This window comes from Lutzomyia longipalpis, chromosome 4 (assembly GCF_024334085.1).
Source record: "Lutzomyia longipalpis isolate SR_M1_2022 chromosome 4, ASM2433408v1".
NCBI lineage: Eukaryota > Metazoa > Arthropoda > Insecta > Diptera > Psychodidae > Lutzomyia > Lutzomyia longipalpis.
In genome coordinates this window covers 9,177,483-9,194,128 of record NC_074710.1, presented here as the reverse complement: position 1 = coordinate 9,194,128, position 16,646 = coordinate 9,177,483, and the positions used below count along the sequence as shown (strand labels likewise).

At 40.3% G+C, this 16,646-nt stretch overlaps 4 protein-coding genes across 5 annotated transcripts in view; 2 read left to right on the top strand and 2 right to left on the bottom strand.

Annotated features, from left to right (window-relative positions):
* LOC129796043 (tyrosine-protein kinase-like otk) overlaps window positions 1-4,780 on the bottom strand; it is a 41,411-nt gene extending 36,631 nt beyond the window's left edge. The window contains 1 exon segment of the mRNA XM_055837712.1: window positions 4,516-4,780. Coding sequence (XP_055693687.1) covers window positions 4,516-4,576 — 61 coding nt within the window. The 5' untranslated portion in view covers window positions 4,577-4,780.
* A 77-nt stretch (window positions 4,781-4,857) lies between these two features.
* LOC129796096 (glycerol kinase) lies at window positions 4,858-8,954 on the top strand. Its single transcript, XM_055837818.1, has 3 exons — window positions 4,858-5,061; window positions 5,168-5,761; window positions 7,497-8,954. Exons 1-3 carry the CDS (start codon window positions 4,990-4,992, stop codon window positions 8,625-8,627), a joined length of 1,797 nt encoding a protein of 598 aa, XP_055693793.1. The 5' UTR covers window positions 4,858-4,989; the 3' UTR covers window positions 8,628-8,954.
* Window positions 8,955-10,007: 1,053 nt separating this feature from the next.
* On the top strand, window positions 10,008-15,192 carry LOC129796063 (tetratricopeptide repeat protein 7B). Of its 2 annotated transcripts, XM_055837754.1 has the most exons (6): window positions 10,008-10,531; window positions 10,598-10,712; window positions 10,779-11,449; window positions 12,523-13,226; window positions 13,296-13,900; window positions 15,122-15,192. In XM_055837754.1, exons 1-5 carry the CDS (start codon window positions 10,128-10,130, stop codon window positions 13,862-13,864), a joined length of 2,463 nt encoding a protein of 820 aa, XP_055693729.1. In that variant the 5' UTR covers window positions 10,008-10,127; the 3' UTR covers window positions 13,865-13,900; window positions 15,122-15,192. The 2 variants fall into 2 exon arrangements, with proteins under 2 accessions (XP_055693729.1, XP_055693728.1); XM_055837753.1 differs by having other exon boundaries at window positions 13,296-15,192.
* On the bottom strand, window positions 15,075-16,602 carry LOC129796175 (coiled-coil domain-containing protein 177). The gene has a single exon (XM_055837950.1). The coding sequence runs from the start codon at window positions 16,286-16,288 to the stop codon at window positions 15,212-15,214; it is 1,077 nt and encodes a 358-aa protein (XP_055693925.1). The 5' UTR covers window positions 16,289-16,602; the 3' UTR covers window positions 15,075-15,211.
* Window positions 16,603-16,646: the final 44 nt, after the last annotated feature.

Genomic DNA, 16,646 nt, shown 5'->3' with positions numbered 1-16,646 from the left:
ATTTATAGTCCAGTGAATTACTTTATGTATTATGGATAATGTCTTAATAAAATTCAAATTCAAAAAAAAATTACTAGTCTCTTAGTGCGAAATGTGTCTTGAATAGATGTACTAATTTTTAAACCTATTGTATTCAAAAGTTTTCCCCAAAAGAATATTGAAACTCGTTTTAAGAAAAATAGTTTTATGAGATTCTAATTTAATTTATTTAATTATTTTACCTGGTACTAAAGTTAAGTACTAAAAAAAATATTGTCGATTTTGTATGAAACCTTTTTCTGTCTTTTATTTCATATTCTGTAAGATTTTTAAGCCATAAAAATCGAGAATATTTAGCTAAGACACATTTCGCAGTAATACAGTCGTGCTCTCGTGGTAGGACCGTCGTCAAAATGACTTCTCCGCGGTAAAACGGCTTCAGAATGAAGTATTTTGCCTTCGCAGTGGGACAATTAGTACTATTGGAAAGGTAGGATACTAATTGTCCCACTGCGAAGGCAAAATTCCTCATTCTGAAGCCGTTTTACCGCGGAGAAGTCATTTTGACGACGGTCCTACCACGAGAGCACGACTGTAAATATTTCAAATTCTGGTTGATGCTAAAAAAAAAAGACAGATTTTTGCAAGATTTACTTATTAGTGGCACATAGAACGTGATGAAGATTGGACGTAGTTTTTCCTACTAAATTTAACCCATGTGTGCAATTTATTCTGCAACCACCCATAATCCACTCAACCCGCCATTTGTGCGTCCATTTGCCACCCCCTTTATATGACACTCTCTACCGTCTCTCTATGCATAGATATATTGGACCAAGAGGAGAAAGAGAAAAGTAAACCCCTTAATAATCGTAAATTTGAATTAAATATAAATTAAAGCGGTGCTGACTTTTCCAAATGGGACAAAAAGGTACACACAACACACTAGCAAATGGCAGTCGAGGAAATAGAAGAGGAGAAATGAAAAGAACAAACCGACAGAATGAGATATTGTGAATCACTTTGGAAAACATTCACGAAGTCAGGGAGAGAAAAGTGGCAAAAAAAGAACATTTGCCGCCATGGAGAATTTTCTTTTTTTTTTTCTCTCTTCATTCTGGAATCCAATGCGGATTGCACGAAGTTTTCACCGCACGATAACGTATAGTTATTGTGTGATGGATGTAGTAAATTGTGAACAAATTGCTTGAACTTGATTCACTAACTTTGCACATAATTAGGCTTTTTTTTGCTCACTAAATACTGCGTGATGGCGTGTGAGAACATTGAATAATTGTGCTTAAGAAAAAAGAAAAGGGTTTCATACAAGGAAATGGAATAATGTTTATGATCTTTGTGATTGAGACACATTTTTCACAAAGCAGTTTGCTCTAAATGGGCCTAGGTTGAATAAATTAACGTCTCAAAAGGCTAATTTGTTTCAATTAATTATTCATATAAAGAAAGTCATTCAATTATTTAGCTAAGTGATCAAGAACACACCCTCAATCCCTTATGGACGTGAGTTCAAATCCAAAACAAAACAATTTTTTTACGTATTTTTTCTAAGAATTTTTCAAGTCTATAAGCCTGCAAAACATTTATTTTCCGCAAAACATGCTACAGAAGTCTTCTACACAATGAAATTCTAGCAAATTGTCGCAATATAATCTCGATTGGCAGGTAAAAATGAAAAATACGGAAGTAAAGAAAAACTCCAATTCAATAACAACATATTTTTCCACTTCCCCCTTTTATTCATCCTACTTGGCAGAAAAGGTGAAAATTCTCTGGAAAGTCTTCAACACGGAAAAAATGAGGGGGGAGGTGAAAATGGGTGAACGTCTTTGAAGGAAAATGGGTTAGAATGGAAAACGACAGGTACAGGAGGAATATGAAGCTCTTTTTGGATATCTGATAAGGCTGTCAGGGTAATTGGACTATTTGCTTCTTCGATTTTATAGCATTCGACGATGGCTTATACAGAATGACCTGAAATACCCTCACAAATATTGATCAGGAGAACAGTACAGAGAAAAAATTGCAAATATTACTGATAAAAATATTTCTAAGAAAAAGATTTAATTTTCAAAAGTAAATATTTCTCCAAAAAAATTTAGGCAATTATTTAAATTTTATTTAAATTTAAAATTAATTTACATACACAGAGAAAAATACTTCCTCAATACACACTTCAAAACGTAAAAAAATCGGAAAAGTCTTAATAACGACATTCGCATGTAGAAGGAGCTGAAATTAATTAATCAGGTAAAAACAAGAAAAAAATAGGTTTTGTAGTTTAGTTTTTTGTTTATTTTTTCTTTATTTTCCTTTTCTCTTTCTTTTATGATTTCCAAGTTTTGTAATCTTTCTCGCTTTTTATTTTTCATGTTACTCTGCCTTTCTTATGTCTGCTTTATTTCCACCATTATGCATTTTTTATGTTTTTTATTTTATGCTTTAATATTCTTTCGAGATTTTATTTATTTTTTGCGTTAAAATCTGTCTTGGTTTTCTTATTTTTTTCCTTTTTAAAGAAATCAAAAAAATATCTGTTTATATTATTTTTCTATCATTTCAATGACTGAACTGAAATATCAGTCAAGTAGTTAGGTATTTACATGGATTAAAAGAAATCTTCATAGAATTATTCGTTTTGCTTGTCTGTGATTGAAAAATTGCGAAAAAATGTATTTAAGAATATCAAAATAATACATTTTCTTGATTTTTTTTCGACTAAAGTCAATTGGAAACTTTTATAAGGACCCTGTTGAGGACTCAACCGTTGGAGATTCAGGGGCGCGCGAAAGTTTGAATTGAGATTGCCACGCGCGCGCTGGGATCGAGTAGCGGTGGTATCGGCCACCGCATCGCCGGCATGAGTTTCCGGCTCATGCGCCCTCTTACGTCAACTCTTCAACACGGCACCACGCGCAAAGTGAAAAAATTCTAAAATCATTAAATTTATTATTTCTTGGGGATTTATCCCGCATTGAATTATAAGAATAAAATCAGTGAGTTGTTTAAAGTTAAATAAAGGACATTTGGTGGTGGAAAGTGCGCCTTTTCTTGGGAAATTCGGCGGTCTTCAATTACCTGCAGAGCACGAGGCCTTGGGGGGAACTTCCGGACAAATCCCAAAATTTGTCCTCCTCGCCAGAAGGCTTGATTAATCTTATCTACCTGTATTTTAAAGGTAATTGGAGGCTTCTTGGGCTTTGGGGCAACGCCCGTACGATTGTCTTATCATTCTAACTAATGCTGTGCATCTTCCAAAGGTAATTGGATACACCTTGTGGCTCTCTGGGCAGCGCCCGTGGCTTTCTTTTCCTATTCTAATGTTTGCTGTATGTTCTCAAAGGTACGTTGCTATACATAAATTGGTCCTTCGAGCCGGATCTTGGAGAAGAACAACCTCAGTGCCTTTCTGAAGCGTTGTGATGACCTCATCAAGAAAATCGACAGCATCATCGGTGAGATTCCTAGGAAAGACGATGCAAACTTGAATTTCTCAGACACTTCGGGGCTCCTGATGTTTATGACTACATTCATGAGAGAGTCCGAACGACGACACAGTGAACAGCTGCAGATGATTGCGAATTGTCTCTCAAACGCAAGTACCAATGCTTCTTTTACTAACCGCCCTGCCATTCAAGAATTGCCTCAAATAAACTTTCCCGCCAATGCCACCAACTGCAAGTGTTGCGACCTAGCAGCACTAAAGTCAATTGGAAACTTTTATAAGGACCCTGATGAAGATCCAATTCAAAACAGGAAAAATCTGGAAGTACTGGAAAGCTGCACTTTGTCTTATTATACTCATTGGAAGTATTTTTCCCCTTTACTCTGCAATCAACAACCTCTTAGCCCGGCAATTAACAAACTCACACAACGGACATAGAATGTTCTTTTTTTTTTTGCATTCTCAACCCGGCAAAAGGAACGATAAAAAAAAAATCCGCAAAAGAATAAGCAGTTGAGTGTGAAGAGTGTGGAGAAGGCGGAGAAGAACGCGCAAATTGCAAAAAGATGCCAATAAATTCGTGGAGGTGAATGAGATTTTTATAAGCTGCGGAGGTATTTCGCCCCATACAAAGGCGCCCCCCTATTGCGGGGGAATCCACCGCTCGTGCAAAATGAAATATCGCAGCTCCTAATGACTTTTCAATGTGCTTGCAAATGATCTCGCGAAAGAAAATATCTCTTCACCCACATCCAAAACTAATTTCCGGTTAGAATGACTAGAAGAGAGATTTCTTCAAAGGATTTTCTGGATTTCCTCAGACCAGACAGATCTCGGAGATTTTCCGCGACAGCGAGCACACAGCCAAAACTCCTCTAAAAGGTTTTTATTCTATATTCATTTATTTTTCATATAAATTCTTTTTCTTTTTATTGTGCCGCCAAGCTTATTTTGCAATTTATACCGGGCTCTAATTGAGTTTTGCAATGCAAATTGCGCCAATGTGTGTGCACGGCGAGGAAATTGATAAAGTGGACAAGAAGGTGCGGATGAAGATGGAAAAGGGAACTTACAAAGAAACGCCGACAGTACGATGGTAAACAATGTCGCTCCTTTGTAGCTTATTTTCCGCATTTTTCCCACAAATTTTCACCTCACACAACCACTGTAGACCCTACTGGGGCATTTTGGGGCACTCACAGCACTCTGAGGGGCAAAAAAGTCCACAAAAATGGTCCAATTAATAAAAATCTCCCGAATTGAACTTGTTTTGGCCACTCTGTCCAGCACAACACACACCCAACAAAAGAACGTCCGCACCGGCTTGCAACTGAACGAAAACTAAAATGTTCGCGACTCGCGAGCCGCCGTGATGCGAGTACGACGAACTAAACGAAGCCGAACCGACTCGCACTTTCGCAGACCGGCGCGCTGTAACCGTCATAATTCAAAACTTATTTTTCTCAGTGTATTTTTTAGTTTTCTTTGAGTAGCAAAAATGGATTTTTTGGAGGATTTTCTATTAGGATAATTTTTGCACGGATGCAATGTCCAAGTTTGGAAGATTTGGACCTCTCCTGGGCACCATCTACGTGGGGAATACACTGAGTAAATTCCTGGTAAAGTTCTCCTGGAAGTTTCTTCTGCAATTTCCTCCCTTGGTTATGTAACCTCACACACTTATTGATTTTTCTTCACCTTCCCGGACATCCGGATTTCCCGTAGATCTACGCTGCCAGGAATGCAGAGATTCTCACATGCCATGAAGTGGCCCTGAAGCAAATCAGCCCCAAGCCGGGATGGATTGAATATGATCCCGTGGATGTTTGGAAGTCCGTAATTGAGTGCATTGAGGTTGCCATTAGGAATCTCGTGCTTCTGGACATAAATCCACAGGATATCATTGCTGTGGGGCTCACAAATCAACGGGAGACTGTTGTGGTGTGGTCTGTGGACACGGGGGAAGTCTTGCACAATGCCATTGCATGGAATGACATCCGAAGCATTGAGACGGTGCAGCAACTCACGCGGAAAGGGAAGAATCGTCCGGATTACCTCAAGGAAGTTTGTGGTTTGGTTCTCAGTACAAATTTCAGTGCTGTGAAGATTCGCTGGCTTATGGACAATGTCCCCGGGGTGAAGGAAGCCATTGATGGGGTGCAGTGTCACGTTGGGACGCTAGATTCGTGGATTATGTGGAATCTCACGGGTGGGATTGAATGTGGGGTCCACATGACGGATGTCACGAATGCCTCGAGGACAATGTTGATGAATTTACAAACGAGGAAATGGGATAAATCCCTCTGTGCATTTTTTCAGGTTTGTTCTCTCTTATCTTGGAAGAACCCTCATCTTGCGGACACTAGTTAGTTGGTATACCACAATCGTGGCCAACACCAAGTATTGTAATCGTCGGAAGACCGACCACCTCAGATCGGACTCAAACTTGGTATGAGCACGTTTTAGTCATCTTACATTACGAAAACGATATAGGAAAATTTTGAACCGGCCGGTCGCCCAAACTTTGCTTTATATCTCGAGAACGGTGAGGGATAAAAACTTCCTGTTTGAAGTTTTCTATAGAAATGTGGATAAAAAATTTTATTTTTTTACATTTTCAAAAACCAAAATGGCCACCATCCGCCATTTTGAACTACTGTCAACTACTTCTCTTATAGCTAGAGGTCTGAAATTTTAGTATGTTGTAGAGCTCAGTGAGACGTTTTCATCAACAATTCATACTTGAAAATCGGTCAAGCGGTTTAGAAAATATGGCGACCTAAAGCAAAAAGTGTTTTTTCGATATAACTTGAGAACAGCTTGACCGATTTTGACCATCTTGATATCAAATGAAAGGTTTCAAGAAGCCCTACAAATGTCTAAAACATTCCAAGTTCCAAAAATTGCCGTAAGAGGCGCTAAAATCAAAAACAAAAATTCCCTAACTTTAAGGGGCAATATCTCCGAATCCCCATTATCGATTTCCTTGAATTTTTGATATGTTGTAGCCTGAGTCATAATCTTTCACCAGTCCGAAAATGAAGAAAATCTATAACGCCGTTTAGAAGATACAGCCATTTGAAAAATTCTTGAATTTGAAAAGTTCTAAGAGTCATATCTCTTGAACCGCTTGTCCGATTTTGCTCATCTTGGTATCAAATTAAATTCTCGACATCTTCAGCCATTTTGTGTTCTAGAGGTGACTTTGAAAATTATCGAAAAATATATCAAATCAGGGTTAGTGAGATGTAGAATTTCGAAGCACAGTCAAAAATAAAAGCTTATTTCTTGCTAAATAGCGACGTTTCTCTAACAAGTTTAATTAGCATCATCAGGCTCTGGGGGGAGATTAATTATAGGGTTAGATTCTGATAAAAATCTTTTCTTTTCGTACAATTTGTCAGTTATAAGATTTTTTGTATTCCGGTAAAAGTCTTATTGGATTTTGACATTTTGTTTTTACTTTTAATCGTATTTTAAAACAAAAATTTCTTATCCAGGCCTCCTTAGAGATCTTTCTGACTATTTTCTTAAACAACAAATTCTTTGTTTTTCTTTTCTAGAATGACATTAGAACGATTTAAAAACACCCATCTGTCAAAATCGTAGGGGAGAGCGGGGTTAAAAAAGTCACTTAAGGGTTTAGAAAAAGCTAAAAATATCATATTTCCCAAACAGATAAAGCGAAATGTATTGCTCATTTCTGTAGGAAATTTACTGCTCTACAACTCTTTCTCAGATCATTTTGTTCTATCTAGCTAGGAAATATGATATTTTAGGCTTTTTCCAAACCCTTAAATGACTTTATTAGCCCCGCCCTCCCCTACAGCAAATTTTTTAAGTTGTTAGAAAAGAAAAGAAAAGATTTTATTAGAATTTACCCTTCATAGCTTATTTTAAGACCTTTCCAAAACTAGTCAAGTTTCTGTAGGTTTTATAGAACCAGAGATACAGCTCAAAAATCAATTTCGACACATAAACAACTTTTTTCACGTTGTGGGACACCAACTCTTATAAATGGACGCGTTATGATTGACTTTTCTTCTTGTTGCAGATAAATCCCCATGTTCTGCCCCAAATTCGTTCCTGTTCTGAGACTTATGGCTTCATCCATCGTGGCCCACTGCAGGGAATCCCAATTGCTGGATGTATTGGTGATCAGCAGGCAGCACTTCTGGGGCAGATTTGCTTCCGTGCTGGACAGGCTCAGTGCACCTACGATGAGGGATGTTTTCTCCTTGTCAACACAGGGCAGGAGATAATTGACTCAGATTGTGGGCTTTTGAGTACAGTGGCATTCCAATTGGGTCCCAAAGCGGCACCCTTTTACGCCCTAGAGGGCGCTGTGGCGAATTCCGGATCGGCTGTAACGTGGCTCCGGGAGAATTTACTCCTTGAAACGGAGATTAATCAAAATTCCCACAATCTCGCAAATTCAATGAGTGACTCCACATTCTTCTCCCCAATCCAGTCAATATCGCCTTTTGGCACTACGCCCCTTGTCACTGCCGCCACATCAACACCCCCGAATTCCCTACTACCCCTCGAAGGTGTCACCCCTCCTACGTCCGAGGTGATCTTCATTCCGGCATTTAGTGGAATGTACACCCCGTACTGGCAGTACAGAGCTCGTGGGATGCTCATGGGGCTCACGAGTCACACAACAAGTCGGCATGTTGTGCACGCAGCCTACGAGGCGACGTGCTTCCAGACGCGGCAAATACTCGAAGCACTTCAGCGTGATTGCCACACGTGGCGCCCCCTGGGGAAGCTCATAGTAGGCGGGGAACTAATGGAAACCCCCTTCCTGCCCCAAATGCTAGCTGACTACTGCAACATAACCATTGAGCGCCCACAGATCTCCTCTCCAGCCACCCTTGGAGCCATGCTGGCCACTGGATTGGCAATGGATGTGGTGACACTGGAGAACACCCAAGCAGTCCTAGCGCCCCCTGCAGACGTCCATCAGCCTGTCATGTGTCAGACGGTGGCAGATGCAAAGTACAAGCGCTGGAAGAAGGCTGTCCGGATGTGCCTACGGAGCACGCCAATGGATGAAGATAGTGAGGATGAGGAGCAAATAGCTGATCCACAGCGTAGCGTAAAGAATTCCATTCCGGGCTCTCTTTTCATCGTCACATCCTTTGCACTCATTATTGTGGCAGAAATGTTGAGGATACTCTAAAGCAGGACAGCTGGGCTAACTTGTCTCTCTAGTCAATCCCTCAATTAAGTCTTTTGGGCATTTTATTATTAACAAAAAGAAAACTTTGGAGTAGCTTTAATATTAGTCAGAACACGAGTCAGGATGCAATGGGAGGAGTAAAGTTATTAATCCCTCAATAGGCTTAAGAGGTTCAAGTCTAAAGTCTCTCGGGGGTATTAGTTAAGCAATAATAACGGATTAAGGATTAATTTGTGACTAAATAATGTGGACTTGCATGGATATTCCAGTGTTGTAATGTAATATTTATTTCGGTGATCAATATAAATACCAAATATTTCAATCTAACAAGATTTGTTTTAATTCCTGACGAAAAAAAGCTTTCGTTAAGTTTTTTTTCTTTCAGCACTTTTAACAGAAAACATTTAAAATTTTCTTATTTGTTTAAAATTGATTTTCCTGAAGGTTTTGATCGTTTTCGTTCAGTTTTCAGAACGTTCGTTAAGTGTTTTCTTCCAGGACTTTCAGAGGAAGACATTTAGAATTTTCTTATTGGTTTAAAATTGATTTTCCTGAAGGTTTTGATCGCTTTCGTTCAGTTTTCAGAACGTTCGTTAAGTGTTTTTTTTTTCAGAGGAAGATATTAAAATTTTCTTATTGGTCTAAAATTGTTTTCTTTAGAGAATCCAATGACCTTCGTTCAGTTTCGTCAAGTTTTGATAGGTTTATTATTTTATTTATTTCTTTAAACATAATAATAATGAAATATATTTATCATGTTTTTCGGTGATTTAAAAGAAAAAAAAGGAACTTTCGATAGGTTCCCTCGGGCGTTTTTACGGTTTTCAGAAAATTTACTCAAGAATATTAATTTATTTTTATACATAAAACGATAACAAAGATTGAAATGACTATGTAATAAATTTTCTTAAGTTTTGTTTTCGTCAAAAAATATATATTCGTTAATTTTTTGTTAGCTTTGCATAATTTTCTTTCATTCGATAAAAATACAAATACGAAATATTCGTTAAAATAATTTGGTTAAGTTTAACAAAAATTAGAAAATTGTATAACTCAATGAACGTGAAAGAACTGATTAGTTTGATTAAATTTTATTTTATCAAATCTATTTAAGGAATGTTATTTTTTTTCAAAGTATTCGTTAAGTTTAGATTTTATTGAATAATTTCTTTTAATACCTACAATAAAATACGATAGAATCAAAAAGTATTCTCTTGAAATTAAGAAAAAGAATATAAAAAATTAGAACATTTGTTTCAAAAAAAATTTTGTTTAACTTTTGGTAAATTTTCTTAATTTCTTTCAGTGTATTAAAGACACTGAAGATTCATGTACAAAGTACTCAAAATTTCACAGTGTACCAACGAATAATTTGAAGTAAAGCAAAACCTTCAAACTTTGTAAAAATTTCACGTTGGTCGGGGAAAAATTGTGTTGTGATTCTTGTGAGTGTCGTGGGGAAAATTCTGTGAAAATCCTTTATCTGAGCCATTCCCGAAGATGACCAATCGCAGCCGTGGCACGGGGAAACTCGAGACGGCAATTGAGAACTGCCGGAGTGAGGGAAAGTGGAAGAGAGTGATTGAATTGGCGGAAGAACTGAAGTTGGGCAGTCCGCACTATGAGAGCTTATCGAATTTCCTCATTGGAGAAGGGAAACTGGAGAGCTTCCTGGATGAGAATCCCCCCATTGAGGCGAATTATGCGAAAGCCAAGACGGGATTAACTGAGGCGAAGAGCTTCCTGCAAATGGTCACAGGAGAGGATGGTCAGAAGGCTGGAATTGCTCTCGATGCTCACCTTCTCCTGGCCAAGTTGGCCTATGCCTGTGGCACGTACGATGAAGTTCTGGAGCACTTTACCAAAGCAGAACTCAATTCTCTTAGTGAGAAGGAACTCACGCCGTAAGTTTTAAAATATTAGCCAAGGAATTACGAGAAATTCTCATTTCTTTAAATCTTCTTCTCCAGGCGAAGTTTGAGGATCCTTGCGGAGTCTTATGCCATCAAGGGGTTAAGCTTGGAGAATCAGGGTCCACAGAAGGGTTCATCGCGGTACAAATTGGCCGAGAGAGAAAGTGAAATGGTGAGATTTCTTTCATCTTCCGGAAATTCTTTAAAAACTCTTTGATTCCTCCTTCTACTCTTTCAGATTACTTCCTTTGAGCGAGCAGCCGATCTGGGGTTACTCTACCTTCAAGATCAGGACAGTGGGGCCAATGCAATTGTCTCTGAACCCCGTCGAATGGGTGCCATTCTCGAGACAGCCCTACAGCGTGCCCCAATTGTCCTCATAAAGGCCGGGAAGCTCCAGGAAGCCATCGAAAGGTATCGCGCAATGTTGACTGCAGTTGAAACGAAAGCCACGCAGATTCTGCGTCTCACGCTGGCGCGACAGCTGGCTGAAGTTCTCCTGCGTGGCGTCTCGGGCACCATCTACACCCCACCGAGTACCACCACCCTCCCGCGCAGTGCTCACGGCAAGAAACTCTGGAAGCCACGGAAGTACACGAGTCGCAATCAATTTATGCCACGCAATCAACCCGAGGAGACCATCCTGCTGCTCCTCATCTCTGAATCACTCGCCGTACGCGATGCTGTGCTCAGTGTGAGTCCGGAATTCCGGGATGTGCGTTCCCACACCATTGGCAATGCAACGGCAGTGTATGATCTCTTGGCATTGGCCACAGTGCGCTGGGGTCTCGCATCATTGCTCCATCAGAGCTTCGAGAAGGCGCTTAAGTTCACTTTTGGTGAGCAGCATGTGTGGAGGCAGTACGCCCTGAGTCTGGCCAGTACTGGGAATCATGCTCAAGCTGTACGGTGAGTCCTTTATTGTTAAACATTGAAAAAAAAAACATGAAAAATTTACCAATTGTGGCACACTTACCAAATTGGTGCCACGTGTGGGCTGTAGGCAACTCCCCCAGTAACCCCTGACCCTCAGTCTCACAATTAAACTGCTCTGGTTCTAGTTTGAGTACATAATGACTTAGTCGCTTAAAAGCACTCTGGCCTCTCTTTTCCTCTCTGCCTAATTCACCCCTCTCCACTCTCTTCTACCTCTATACTCTCGCGTTGTTACAGCATTGTTTCCAACGATGTTTCATTTTCGAAAATCCGTCAGGTCATTTAGTCAATATGGCCGCCACAATTTTTCATCGAAAATCGATCAAAACTCTAAAGCGGCTTGACCGATTTTGATCAACTCGGGGTAAAATGAAAGCTCTCAACAAACCCTACAACTTTCTAGAACATCTGAAGTTTCTAAAAAGACCGCTAGGGGGGCAAAAAATCAAAAACAAAATTTTCAATGAGTTTTCGATGAATATCTCGAAAACGCCATTATCGATTTGCTTCAATTTTTGATATATTATAGACTACTATAACATTCTTTTTATAAAAAAAAATTAAAAATTTTATGTCGTCATTTTGAAAATATCGAGTTCCAAATTTGACATGTTATACATTTGGGGATCTATAAGTCCGATTTTGATTAACTCAAGCGCAATTGAAAGGTTTTGTGAAACCCTACAAATATATAGAACACTGAAACTTCGAGAAATGACCGCGAGAGGCGCTAAAGTCAAAATCAAAGTTTCGAACTTGAATATTTCGAAAATGCCATTATCGATTTACTACACATTTTAATATGTTATAGTTGAGGTTAAGACCTTTCCAACGATAGCTCGAAATCGAAAATCTATGGATCCGTTCCCGAGATATGGCCTTCTAAACATTTCTTAGGTTATGACCTTTCAACTTTTCCCGACTTTGTGCGTATTTAAATGAATTTGCGTTCTAGTTTGCTCTCACAAAATTAGTACACTGAAAGAAACACAGCTCTCGTAAGCTTGGTCAGCTTACCAGTACATTTTCTCTTCAAACCCTTGTAGTGCCCTTACGGAGTCATCGCTCCTGGTACCTATGGATCCACTTCCGTGCCTAATGTCCGCTCGTCTGTGCTATGAGCATCTGGGACGAATGCAGGAGGGCATTGAGCATGCACAGAAGGCCCTAAAGAAGGAAGTGAAGGGACAGAGTCTTAGGCCATCGCGTGCCCAACTTCTCGTTGGGATCGGATGGCAGCAAATTGCTCTGGGTTTTACACTACGTTCGGAGCGTGAGAAGTACCACAGGCAGGCACTGGATGCCTTTGAGAAGGCCGTTCAAGCAGACCCAAATGATCATCTGTCGGAATTCTATCTTGCCCTACAGTACGCCCTGACCCATGACATTCCCTCAGCCATGGTACACATCCAGACGGCTCTTGCTCTTAGGGCTGAGCATGCAAGTAGCCTGCAACTGTTTGCTCTACTCCTAACGGCCAATCGGAGGCACAAAGAAGCCCTGGCGGTCATTGAGGATGCCCTAATGGAGTTTCCGGATAATTTGAGTCTGTACCAGTTGAAGGCACATCTGGAGTTGCATCTGAATGACGGGGAGAAGGCGCTCAATACAGCCCAGACATTGCTCATGAAGTGGAAGGAGTTGTATGAGAATCAATTGAGTGGAGAGTCCACAGTTGATGGCATTGAGAAGCATTCAGATACCCGAAGTACCATTCATCATTCTTCCCAACTTTCCGATCGTGATTCAAGTTAGTTCAGGACTTTCTTGCATTTCCCGGCACAAGCCTGCTAAGTTTGTTTGTTTTCTCTCCCTAAAGGTTCAGTTCATGCTGCCTCAATCTCAGCATCACGCATTGAGCAAGCATTGAGTGAAGCAGCAAGCTCCCTGAGTTCCCTAAGTCCACGTCAGGGTCCCCAGAAGGCACTTGTCCTGCAAATACGCATCTGGCTGCTAATGTCAGACGTCTATTTGGCTCTGGATCAACCATCGGAAGCCATGAACTGTGTCCAGGAGGCAGCCACCATCAATATCCTTTCGCCACAGGTAATGTATCAACGTGGTCAAGTATTTCTGCATCAGAATCAACTGAATGAGGCAAAGCAAAACTTCCTCGATGCCGTATCGGTTAATCCCTACTTTACCGATGCACTGAGAGCTCTCGGTGAGACCTACCACCTTCTCGAGCAGCCACGTCTTGCTGAGAAGGTTCTCCGGGATGCTGTGCAAATTGATCCGAATCACGCTCATCTGTGGTTCACACTGGGGCAAGTGCTGGAAAAATTGAATGACTTTGAAGCAGCTGCCGACAGCATGGCGAGTGCACTGCAACTAGAAACTCACTGTCCTGTACTTCCATTTACAACTGTAGCTTTAACATTCGAGTAGAAGTGATTCATCTTCTGGATTTCTTCTATTCTTTAGGTATTGTTTCCTAAACAATTTATTTCTTCGCAATAAGTCGATTTAGTTTTAAAAAATTGGAAGTAATTTAGTGGCTTCCAAGAAAGCGGTGAGGATATCAGGAGTACTGCAGGTTTGCTTTACTAATGAACAAAAAAGTTGGAGCCTACAACGGTTTTGACGAAGGACTAACAGAATCTTCAAAAAGGGCTAAAAGCTTGACTGAATGGGTCAGAAAAGATAGTCTCTAAGATGATCTTAATCAGTTTCAAATCAACTGAAGAAGAAGACTTAGAAGAGAAGTCCTGGAATCCTACGAAACTGTTAAAGAAGTATCAGTTTTTATGTCTTTTAGCAGTTGGTATTAACTGATTTTGAAGAAGGCTGAAAGAAAGCTTAAAACTGCTGAAGGTCTGAGCAGAAGTCTTAGACCTAAAAATATTTTGCATGCTTTGATTTACCGAAGAAACTGGAAGCTGTTGTCAAAACCTTCATCAGGACCTACGCTTGTTTGTTTTGATGAAGCCTTAGATCTGAGGTAAAACGTCTTGTTCATTTGTCTATTTAGTAATGAAGACTAAAATAAAAACGTCACAGAGTTAGAACAAGCTTAGAGTCAGGGCTTCAATAGAAAACAAAACTATTTCACATCTGAAAGCTGTTAAAACCTTCATCAGGACTTAGTTTTAATTAAGGCTTAGATCAGAAGTAAAATTTCTTTGTCCGTCAATTTAGTAATGAAGACTTAGGGAACAACGTCTAAAAACAGAGTTCGAACAATCTTAAAGTCCTTAGTCCTTTGAAACCTTAGATCAGAAGTAAATTTTTTTCTTCATTCGTCAATTTAGTAATGAAGACTAAAATAAAAACGTCAAAAGCAGAGCTAGAACAAGCTTAGAATTAAGGCCTTAGTAGAAGACAAAACTGTTTGAAAACTGGAAGCTGTTTTCAAAACCTTCATCAGGACTTACACTTATTTGTTGATGAAGCCTTAGATCAGAAGTAAAGTTTTTTCTTCATTCGTCAATTTACTAATGAAGTCTTAAAAGATCAGAGTCAAAAGCAGGAGACTCTTCTGATCCAAAGAAAACTGAAAGAGCTTGGAGATAAAGAAGCAAAAACGCGCATCTGCAGTACTCCGGATAGCCTACAACCAGTTAATTTGGGAATGGGTTTGGGTATTAGACTGTTGATCTTGTTGAGTATTTTATTGAACTCTATATCATTGTTGATGCATTTTAGTGGCTTGTTGATCTGAGGGATAGGTGATGTGTGCCTCCCTCTCAAAATAAAGCAGTATATAGTCCAATGAAGTTTGCTGCGGAGTTTTTCTTAGCCTAGTTTAACGTGACTCTGGAAGGAGAGATTGGACAGTGGTCTATCGGATGCCACGCTGCGACAGTTCATTGCACGAAATACTTCGGGACTCAAGGAGCGTCTGATGAAGTCTCTAAGGGTTCTCGAACTCTCCGCAACGTGACGCGACTCCTCCAGATCACGTCGTTTTGCTTCACGAATTTTCTCAGCACGCCTATCGGTTTCCTTGACATGCAGCAGGAGTTTGTGGTGACGAAATTGATTGAGACGCTGCACTTCCTGGTACTTGATGGCATGAATACGCTGCTGGAGTTCATTGTCTGCCTGAATGCGGTTCTTCTGGACATCAAGGATGCGACGTCGTAGGTGGTCAGCACGAGCGATTTTCACCTCAAGCTGATCATAGAGGATTTGCTGGCGAATTTGGTTGTCAAGTTCGTGCTCTTGGTGATTTATAGCAGCCACCTGGAGTCGGTGTGTCTGGGTACGTCGCTTCTCACACTGTCGCATCTCCCGTTGCATCCGAAGGCTACGCAGGCGATGCATAAGACGTTGATTTTTGTCACAAATCTCCCGCTTCAGTTTCTCACGGTGATACTTTTCGCGACTTTCCAGTGTGGCCAGACGATCTTCCGTCTCACGCGTTTCCCGTTCACGATTCTCCCGGATAACACGATTCAGCTGCTCCTGATGTTGCTCCTGCATCGTTCGTCGTGTCTGCTTCTCTTCATCCCAGTATTTATGGGCAATTTCTGCATCTTCCGCCATTAGACTCTCCTCCGTGCGCTTCCTAGCCATGCGATTGAGAATCTTCTTATCGTGCTCCGGAAGTTTCTCGTACAACCTCTCAATCCCCGGTGTGGTGTCTGTGATGCGGGCACTTTCGAGTTTATCACATAAATTCCAAAAGAAGAAACTCTGCGTGGGATTGCGCATTTTGGGGCCGTCATGAAAGCTTCCATCGTCGAAGCAACACTCAAAGGTTGGTTCGTGAATTTCATTTGAACAGAATTGCCTCTGTGGCGGGATGAAGGGGGACACAGAGCGGGATTTACTCAACTTCCTTATTCTCTTCCGGAGATTTGTAAACATTTCCAATGCGCTTCCTGTGGGTAACACACAATTCCAATGCACAAACAACGGAGAAATCCCATCGATCAAACTTTTGGTGGTATTCTATTGATTTCTTCCTTGACAGGAGGATGTGGTTCGCTCAGTGGAAGTATTTTTCGCCATTTGTGGGTGGGTTTTGTTGGGGTGATGATTGGGGGTGGCAATTACAAAGGAACAACGCACGCAACATGCCAAACATGCAGCAACAGGTGCTTAGCATTAGACACAAATGTTTAGTTTAAAATTAAGGGAACTCAAGGATAGTTTCTTGGGGAATTAAGGGCTCAGTAAAATCACAAAAATTCTCAATCTTTAATACTTACATTGAGTAAAGTTA

Bases quoted from the DNA above. Each gene is read 5' to 3' on its own strand.
- LOC129796096 (XM_055837818.1), top strand. From the start codon at position 4,990: ATGTCCAAGTTTGGAAGATTTGGACCTCTCCTGGGCACCATCTACGTG. The intron at 5,062-5,167 runs GTAAAGTTCTCC...GATTTCCCGTAG, and splicing joins ATACACTGAGTAAATTCCTG to ATCTACGCTGCCAGGAATGC. The intron at 5,762-7,496 runs GTTTGTTCTCTC...TTCTTGTTGCAG, and splicing joins CCCTCTGTGCATTTTTTCAG to ATAAATCCCCATGTTCTGCC.
- LOC129796063 (XM_055837754.1), top strand. From the start codon at position 10,128: ATGACCAATCGCAGCCGTGGCACGGGGAAACTCGAGACGGCAATTGAG. The intron at 10,713-10,778 runs GTGAGATTTCTT...CTACTCTTTCAG, and splicing joins CCGAGAGAGAAAGTGAAATG to ATTACTTCCTTTGAGCGAGC. The intron at 11,450-12,522 runs GTGAGTCCTTTA...AAACCCTTGTAG, and splicing joins AATCATGCTCAAGCTGTACG to TGCCCTTACGGAGTCATCGC.
- LOC129796175 (XM_055837950.1), bottom strand. From the start codon at position 16,288: ATGTTTACAAATCTCCGGAAGAGAATAAGGAAGTTGAGTAAATCCCGC.